The sequence below is a fragment of the Coregonus clupeaformis genome, chromosome 36 (assembly GCF_020615455.1).
Source record: "Coregonus clupeaformis isolate EN_2021a chromosome 36, ASM2061545v1, whole genome shotgun sequence".
NCBI lineage: Eukaryota > Metazoa > Chordata > Actinopteri > Salmoniformes > Salmonidae > Coregonus > Coregonus clupeaformis.
In genome coordinates this window covers 39,487,446-39,496,736 of record NC_059227.1, presented here as the reverse complement: position 1 = coordinate 39,496,736, position 9,291 = coordinate 39,487,446, and the positions used below count along the sequence as shown (strand labels likewise).

The following is a 9,291-nucleotide window of genomic DNA, read 5'->3' as shown; positions in this document are numbered from 1 at the left end:
AGAACCATTGTCTTCAACAGATAGATAGTACAGAACCATTGTCTTCAACAGATAGATGGTACAGAACCATTGTCTTCAACAGATAGATAGTACAGAACCATTGTCTTCAACAGATAGATAGTACAGAACCATTGTCTTCAACAGATAGATAGTACAGAACCATTGTCTTCAACAGATAGATAGTACAGAACCATTGTCTTCAACAGATAGATAGTACAGAACCATTGTCTTCAACAGATAGATAGCACAGAACCATTGTCTTCAACAGATAGATAGTACAGAACCATTGTCTTCAACAGATAGATAGTACAGAACCATTGTCTTCAACAGATAGATAGTACAGAACCATTGTCTTCAACAGCTAGATGGGGCAGAACCATTGTCTTCATCAGATAGATAGTACAGAACCATTGTCTTCAACAGCTAGATGGGGCAGAACCATTGTCTTCAACAGATAGATGGGGCAGAACCATTGTCTTCAACAGATAGATGGGGCAGAACCATTGTCTTCAACAGATAGATAGTACAGAACCATTGTCTTCAACAGCTAGATGGGGCAGAACCATTGTCTTCAACAGATAGATAGTACAGAACCATTGTCTTCAACAGCTAGATGGGGCAGAACCATTGTCTTCAACAGATAGATAGTACAGAACCATTGTCTTCAACAGATGTTTAACCATCCACGCAGACGGACGACATCTGATGTAAAACCATAGAATACGTTGGCAGACAGCTCTTAGACATGTTCTGTATAGTTACTGAATACATGTTGGCAGACAGCTCTGAGACATGTTCTGTATAGTTACTGAATACATGTTGGCAGACAGCTCTGAGACATGTTCTGTATAGAGTACACGGTGGTGGAAATTAAGATAGCTGACATTTTTCAGACCAGACTAGTAGAAAATGTTTGTCTTCTCAAATATACCATGGCACAGATTTTGGACCCAAGCCAGTAGGAATTGTGGTCTAGAAGCCCGGCTGGCCAAAATCCTTAAATTCCATACCTGAGTGTTCATATTTGGTGATATTTCATATTTGTATTTAATGTTTGTGTCAAAATGAACAAGGCTTTCTAGTCAATCACCACACACTAAACTGACAGGCGTTTGGAGAGGCATTTTATTAGAAAACACTCCTGTACAGAATGAGGCTGGGGGAGACAGACAGTGCTAATGCAAGAAGAGGTATGGCATCTCACTGCTACTATCTCTGGTCCTCTTCAGTCACCTGTGAGGAGAGAGAAGAGGTCAAGTGAGTCACATCATGAGTGCCAAATGGCACCCTATTCCCTATATTTGACCCTATGGGCCTTGGTCAATAGTAGTGCACTAAATAGGGTGCCATTTGGGACGAAGCCACAGACTGACAGGACGGTTAGAACACTATTACAGGTAAACTGATACCAATATCTGTGCCCAGAACCTTCCATGCCTGACTAGGAGGGTTACTCACCCCTTTCTTCAGACCGTATTTAGCTCTCCCTTACCCCATCGCTCACCTCAATCTCTCCCCCCCACACACCACCCACCCACCCACCCAACTCCTCCTTCTCACCGCACCCCCTCACCTCCATCTCTCCTCCTTTCTGGACAAAGCAGTTCTACTCCAGTTTCTTGGGGTTGTTGACAGCTACGTAGTGATATAGAACCACCAGCAGGAACAGAGACACACCCAACATGTTGGCGAAGATGGCTAGCTGCACGTCAGTCACCATTCTGGAGGGGGACACACATAACATCACCATTCTGGAGGGGGACACATAATATCACCATTCTGGAGGGGGACACACATAACATTATAATGTTGGATCAGATAGGATGACACACCACGGTCACTATAAGTTACAGTGGGAGTGGGACCTCACATGGGTGTGTATTCATTACTGAAACAGTTTACTGTTTAAGAACCAAACGGAAGCAAAATAAACGGGGAGAGTCTACCTATAAGAAACGGGGAGAGTCTACCTATAAGAAACGGGGAGAGTCTACCTATAAGAAACGGGGAGAGTCTACCTATAAGAAACGGGGAGAGTCTACCTATAAGAAACGGGGAGAGTCTACCTATAAGAAACGGGGAGAGTCTACCTATAAGAAACGGGGAGAGTCTACCTATAAGAAACGGGGAGAGTCTACCTATAAGAAACGGGGAGAGTCTACCTATAAGAAACGGGAGAGTCTACCTATAAGAAACGGGAGAGTCTACCTATAAGAAACGGGGGAGAGTCTACCTATAAGAAACGGGGAGAGTCTACCTATAAGAAACGGGAGAGTCTACCTATAAGAAACGGGGAGAGTCTACCTATAAGAAACGGGGAGAGTCTACCTATAAGAAACGGGGAGAGTCTACCTATAAGAAACGGGGAGAGTCTACCTATAAGAAACGGGGAGAGTCTACCTATAAGAAACGGGGAGAGTCTACCTATAAGAAACGGGGAGAGTCTACCTGAATTTGTACAATAGAAACTCTCGTTTGGGTTTTCCGTTTCGCAACAGAAACAGTTTACTCGAAACTTTTTACAACAGAATCGGCGTAATGATTACACCCCTGGTCATCCATGAGAGGCAAGGAACGGACTGAACTAGCCATCTACTTACCTACCTGCCATTCCTTCATTGCCATTGGACAACAACTAGCTAGCTAGCTAACTAACGACCTAACGTTAGCTGCACCTGGATGGTTGGCCGCCTAGTCAATGGCACATTATCAATAGATTTTTTTTAAATCACATGATTATGGCTATCCTAATTTTTAGACACAGGTAGCTTCTGATCTCACGTTGGTGAGCAGCATCCTTAGCCAACGTTACACACAGAAAAACACGATAGGAAATCGGATAGGAAGGCATCACCTACTATGGCAAAATAATACGACTACATTTCAGCAAAAAAAGAAACAATACAATCCTTACGTTATTCCTTGTCGATGTGAGTTTTAGTCGGTTACAGATTCAGTTTGGCTTTCTGATGTGTGACACTTTCCTTGGTTTTCAGTCCTCTCGCTTCCGGCTAGCACAGAGGGCCACGTCAACGTAATGAGAGGGGAGGAGCCACGTCAACGTAATGAGAGGGGAGGAGCCACGTCAACGTAACGAGAAGGAAGGAGCCACGTCAACGTAACAAGAGGGGAGGAGCCGTAGGAACGGCATTCATAGAGCGGCTCGTGTCGTAACATGGGCTGGGTTCGTCTATCTACTCCGATTTCACAGCACTCTCGTCTCAGTGTGCCAGAGCTCAGAATAACTGATGAATTTACGAACACACCCCATGATTTCTAACAAAAACTGGGATACAAGGGACGACTCAAAATCCCTTATGAATATTTTAGTAGATAATCTTAATCTAGAATTTCATAATTGAAAATAAATAAATAATTTAGATTTGATACAGGTGGTTGGTCCTCCTCACCAGAGGGGGCGGTAGTGGTGTCCGGCTGCAGGGGACCGGAGGGAGAGGAGTGGCCGAGCTGGATCTGTCGCCTGGCCGGCGTGAGGTGTAGCTGGTTAGCAAACTAGCTAGATGGTGCTTCGCTGCTGCGGTACACGGAACAGAGATCGGAGAGGGCAATAGCTAATGTTCAGATAGCTAGCTAGTTAGAGTAGATCCTGTGAGTTGCCGCCATGGCTCTGTACGAATATGTCAGTCGGGATCAACTGTCGGGCTTCGACAAGTACAAGGTAACGTTAAGAGAGACTGCTCTTCTAGCTAGTGGTTGACAAAGCGTGTAGCTGTTAGCATGCTAACCTGGTTAGCTAGTGTTTGATGTTAAGTAACACCACCATCATTATCGGGTGCTGAACATTCTGGGAAATTCATTTATCTAACGTCAGCTCATATGGTTGGGTTCATATTGTAACTGGCATAGACAAACTGGTTGTCTATTATTCGCTCTGACCGATAAGCGACCTGTCAACATCGGCTAACGTGACGTTAGCTAACTAGTTAGCTAGGTAGAAAGCGCCCGCTTCCCCTCGGGTTAGCCCGGCCACCCGCTAGTGGGCTTTACGGAGCTCCTGTCGTCTGGGCTTGATACACACTCGTGGCCCCCGGCGACCGGTTCGTAATAATACATTCTCCATTCAGGCTGTAAAGACTTTTCCTCCTTAACTCTATTTAATGGCGAGAAGGCGGAAAAAAACTGGGAAAATATGCCTACTTTCTTTGAAACATTAATTTCCACAACCATTTCCCACCAGAATGCTACTTCCTGATTAGCCAATTATGGATAGCTGCAGCCCAATATGACGACCGGAGTATGGGCGAGCTGGTGTGTCGAAAGGAGTGGGTTATTGAAAAGCGAATCAGGTAATTGGGCAGATTTGTTGGCACTCAAGGACGTTTTGCGTGGCAGATTGGGCTGCTCGACGAGTTGATAACTAATATTGATAACCATCTAGATGTCACCTTGATACAAAGTCTACTACTCAATGGGTAGGGCAGGGCATGAACGGCAACACCGGGACACAGTGCCCTTCGCTCCTACTTGACAAGAACTAATGACCGGCAACGGCGTGGGAAGAAGCTACCTAACAGTAGCAGCCAATATTAGGGTGGCAGTCACAGTACGCACGCATACAATGCATGAAGCAACAGTACACCCATCATAAATACTTTTAATCAAAAATAAACAATCTTCCGTTTTATAACTGAAAATGTACTCCAAACTCTCGCGGTATGTTGCGTGGTAAGAATAGGAAGGCCCCCCAGCCGACCCCTCGGCGCCCCACAGTTTGGGAGGCACTGGTCAAACCTATGGCAGAGCGCTTTCGACACGCCCACTACTTTCCTTTCGACACGCCCACTCGCCCATACTCCGGTCGCCATATTGGGATGCAGCTATCCCCTTGAGGAGGAGTCTACTGTGTCCTGAGGTGAATTGACCATACATTTTCTGTATTCAGGGTTCGCTCAAACATCGTTTTAAGCTTTGTTTTGCTATTGACAGTTACAACTGATTTTGGGATTGTATATCGATTTACTCTCCATAAATGTCATCTGATTAATTAATTTCAGTCTCTGAATTGTTTAATCAAACTTTTTTTCCGTCAGCTCCTGATATCAGGGCGTAAAAACTACAATCTGTCTCCTGAATTAACCTAGTCTGCATGTGCAACCAGCTGGCACACATTTGCACTAGGCCCAGCTTGTTTTTCCCTGGCTTAACTAGCGGGCCCTGGCTTAACTAGCTGGCCCTGGCTTAACTAGCTGGCCCTGGCTTAACTAGCTGGCCCTGGCTTAACTAGCGGGCCCTGGCTTAACTAGCGGGCCCTGGCTTAACTAGCGGGCCCTGGCTTAACTAGCGGGCCCTGGCTTAACTAGCTGGCCCTGGCTTGACTAGCTGGCCCTGGCTTAACTAGCGGGCCCTGGCTTAACTAGCGGGCCCTGGCTTAACTAGCTGGCCCTGGCTTAACTAGCTGGCCCTGGCTAAACTAGCTGGCTAGTTGAACAATGGTCGTTTTTGTCCTCATTGCCAAACTTCATAAATACTGCACCCTCAACTTCAAAACTAATTTTTCTAGTTATACAATCATAAACTTGAAAATGATGTATTGTTTTGTTGAATAGTCATTACTGGTTCGAGATATGTCGACAGATGATGGTGGCGAAGAATATAATTGCTCCTTAACGTGGATCCAAGTTCAGTTTTGAGATATGTATACAGTCTTGTACCCTTAATCTTCTTTCAACTGACTGTCGTATTTGTTGATTAAATCAGACTTTATTCATATAATGAGTAATCCAGGAATGTCACAAGTTACTTGACACGAGAAAATAGCAACTACGGATCGCAATGACTACAATGAATGGCTAAATTACTTCCTGACACTAAGGGTCCACAGAGCTCCTCCTCCTCACCACTCCATATCGAGGATGAGTTGAGTTTTCATAACTGGTCGCGGTATTTGCTAGCAACAACATTGAGTCACCATCACTCGATGAAAAACGTTTATCGAATACAACCAGACCTTTTCCAAATTTGTGTTACTCAACTCAGCGTGAATATTCATGTGCCAATTCATTCTCAGCATAAGTAGTATGAGCAACACAAATTAGGAGAAAGTCAGTGGTTGTATTCAATAAAAGTTTTTGTTAAAGTATGAATGTCAGCACCCCGCGTAAGGACCGCAATTGTACAGGGATGAGTCGAGAAACCTGCCGATTTTCCTCCAAAGTATGTAATGTCACTATTGCAAAGCTATTCGATATTACAGAGAACAAGTTAATTATCTCACTTCTCTAAATGTTTTTTAAATGTTGTGCTATACTTATTGTTGACGAAATTCATGCTACTGTTGGGTTTTAGAGCTAGCGCCCAATAGACTCCTTGAAGGAGAGCGCTCCTTGACCCAGAATCGGTACACACTTACACAATGGGCGTTAATACGCTTCCAATGAAGTTTCCCATCTCCTCAAAAGTACAGAGCCTTCAGAAAGTATTCATACCCCTTGACTTATTCCACATGTTGTTGTGTTCCAGCCTGAATTCAAAATGGATTAAATGGCTTTTTTTTCCTCACCCATCTACACACAATACCCCATAATGACAAGTGAAAATATATTTTTTTGTGTGTGTGCAAATGTATTGAAAATGAAATACAGAAATATCTCATTTACATAAGTATTCACACCCCTGAGTTAATACATGTTAGAATCACCTTTGGCAGTGATTACAGCTGTGAGTCTTTCTGGGTAAGTCTTTAAGAGCTTTCCACACCTGGATTGTAAAATATTTGCCCATTATTCTTTTACAAATTTTCAAACTCTGTCAAATTGGTTGTTATCATTGCTGGACAACCATTTTCAGGTCTTGCTATAGATTCTGAAGCAGATTTAAGACAAAACTGTAACTCGGCCACTCAGGAACGTTCAGTGTCTTCTTGGTAAGCAACTCCAGTGTAGATTTGGCCTTGTGTTTTAGGTTATTGTCCTGCTGAAAGGTCAATTCATCTCCCAGTGTCTGGTGGAAAGCAGACTGAACCATGTTTTCCTCTAGGATTTTGCCTGTGCTTAGCTTCATTCCATTAATTTTTTATCCTGAAAAACTCCCCAGTCCTTAATGATTACAAGCATAATCATAACATGATGCAGCCACCACTATGCTTGAACATATGGAGAGTGGTACTCAGTAATCTATTGGATTTGCCACAAACATAACACTTTGTATTCAGGACAAAAAGTGCATTTCTTTGCCACATATTTTGCAGTATGACTTTAGTGTCTTGTTGCAAACAGGATGCATCTTTTGGAATATTTGTTATCCTCTATGGGCTTCCTTCTTTTCACTCTGTCATTTAGGTTAGTATTGTGGAGTAACTACAATGTTGTTGATCCATCCTCAGTTTTCTCCTATCACAGCCATTAAACTCTGTAACTGTTTTAAAGTCACCATTGGCCTCATGGTGAAATCCCTGAGCGGTTTCCTTCCTCTCCGGCAACTGAGTTAGGAAGGACGCCTGTATCTTTGTAGTGACTGGGTGTATTGATACACCATCCAAAGTGTAATTAATAACTTCACCATGCCCAAAGGGATATTCAATGTCTGCAGATTATTTTTTTTTTTAACCCATCTACCAATAGGTGACCTTCTTTGCGAGGCATTGGAAAACCTCCCTGATCTTTGTGCTTGAATCTGTGTTTTAAATTCACTGCTTTACTGAGGGACATTACATATAATTGTATGTGTGGGTTACAGAGATGAGGTAGTCATTCAAAAATCATGTTAAACTCTGTTATTGCACCAAAGTGAGTCCATGCAACTTATGTGACTTGATAAGCATATTTTTACTCCTGAACTTATTTAGGCTTGCCTTAACAATGGGGTTGAATATTTGACTCAAGACATTTCAGCTTTTCAATTTGAATTAATTTAACTTTTCGAAAAACATAATTCCACTTTGACATTATGGGGTATTGTGTGTAGGCAAGTGACAAAAAATATAAATGTTATCCATTTCAAATTCATGCTGTAACACAACATGTGGAAAAAGTCAAGGGGTGTGAATACTTTCTGAAGGCATTGTCTATCAAAACAGCAGCTGCCACCGAGCGTTTCTATTGGACAAATTCAGGTAGGTCCTTCCCTGTTTTGTTCAGTTTGCTTCCGTTTAAGATTTTTTTTTAGTGTTGTAGTTACTGATAGGTCTGGTTTATAAGGGGAACAACTCTGTTAGATAGTGTTGTGGTTACTGATAGGTCTGGTTTATAAGGGGAACAACTCTTAGTTAGATAGATAGTGTTGTGGTTACTGATAGGTCTGGTTTATAAGGGGAACAACTCTGTTAGATAGTGTTGTGGTTACTGATAGGTCTGGTTTATAAGGGGAACAACTCTTAGTTAGATAGATAGTGTTGTGGTTACTGATAGGTCTGGTTTATAAGGGGAACAACTCTTAGTTAGATAGATAGTGTTGTGGTTACTGATAGGTCTGGTTTATAAGGGGAACAACTCTTAGTTAGATAGATAGTGTTGTGGTTACTGATAGGTCTGGTTTATAAGGGGAACAACTCTTAGTTAGATAGATAGTGTTGTGGTTACTGATAGGTCTGGTTTATAAGGGGAACAACTCTTAGTTAGATAGATAGTGTTGTGGTTACTGATAGGTCTGGTTTATAAGGGGAACAACTCTGTTAGATAGTGTTGTGGTTACTGATAGGTCTGGTTTATAAGGGGAACAACTCTGTTAGATAGATAGTGTTGTGGTTACTGATAGGTCTGGTTTATAAGGGGAACAACTCTTAGTTAGATAGATAGTGTTGTGGTTACTGATAGGTCTGGTTTATAAGGGGAACAACTCTTAGTTAGATAGATAGTGTTGTGGTTACTGATAGGTCTGGTTTATAAGGGGAACAACTCTGTTAGATAGTGTTGTAGTTACTGATAGGTCTGGTTTATAAGGGGAACAACTCTGTTAGATAGTGTTGTAGTTACTGATAGGTCTGGTTTATAAGGGGAACAACTCTTAGTTAGATAGATAGTGTTGTAGTTACTGATAGGTCTGGTTTATAAGGGGAACAACTCTGTTAGATAGTGTTGTGGTTACTGATAGGTCTGGTTTATAAGGGGAACAACTCTTAGTTAGATAGATCGTGTTGTGGTTACTGATAGGTCTGGTTTATAAGGGGAACAACTCTTAGTTAGATAGATAGTGTTGTAGTTACTGATAGGTCTGGTTTATAAGGGGAACAACTCTGTTAGATAGATAGTGTTGTGGTTACTGATAGGTCTGGTTTATAAGGGGAACAACTCTTAGTTAGATAGATAGTGTTGTGGTTACTGATAGGTCTGGTTT

General features: G+C 42.4%; 2 protein-coding genes across 4 annotated transcripts in view; one reads left to right on the top strand and one right to left on the bottom strand.

The window, feature by feature from the left end:
• Positions 1-1,107: 1,107 nt before the first annotated feature.
• LOC121552478 (dolichyl-diphosphooligosaccharide--protein glycosyltransferase subunit 4) lies at positions 1,108-3,043 on the bottom strand. 2 transcript variants are annotated; one of them, XM_041865414.1, is made up of 3 exons: positions 2,915-3,043; positions 1,574-1,751; positions 1,108-1,233 (listed from the first exon to the last, which is right to left on the bottom strand). In XM_041865414.1, the coding sequence occupies exon 2, from the start codon at positions 1,748-1,750 to the stop codon at positions 1,607-1,609; it is 144 nt and encodes a 47-aa protein (XP_041721348.1). In that variant the 5' UTR covers position 1,751; positions 2,915-3,043; the 3' UTR covers positions 1,108-1,233; positions 1,574-1,606. The 2 variants fall into 2 exon arrangements, with proteins under 2 accessions (XP_041721348.1, XP_041721349.1); XM_041865415.1 differs by having other exon boundaries at positions 1,574-1,721; positions 2,915-3,039.
• A 389-nt stretch (positions 3,044-3,432) lies between these two features.
• The window catches only part of LOC121552372 (ethanolaminephosphotransferase 1), a 41,022-nt gene continuing 35,163 nt past the window's right edge, over positions 3,433-9,291 (top strand). The window contains exon 1 of one of the 2 annotated variants that reach the window (XM_041865256.1): positions 3,433-3,679. In XM_041865256.1, coding sequence (XP_041721190.1) covers positions 3,623-3,679 — 57 coding nt within the window. In that variant the 5' untranslated portion in view covers positions 3,433-3,622. The remainder of the gene's footprint in view (positions 3,680-9,291) is intronic. The other variant, XM_041865255.2, reaches the window with a different exon arrangement.

Excerpts from the sequence above, each read along its gene's own strand:
- LOC121552478 (XM_041865414.1), bottom strand. The coding sequence starts at position 1,750 with ATGGTGATGTTATGTGTGTCCCCCTCCAGAATGGTGACTGACGTGCAG.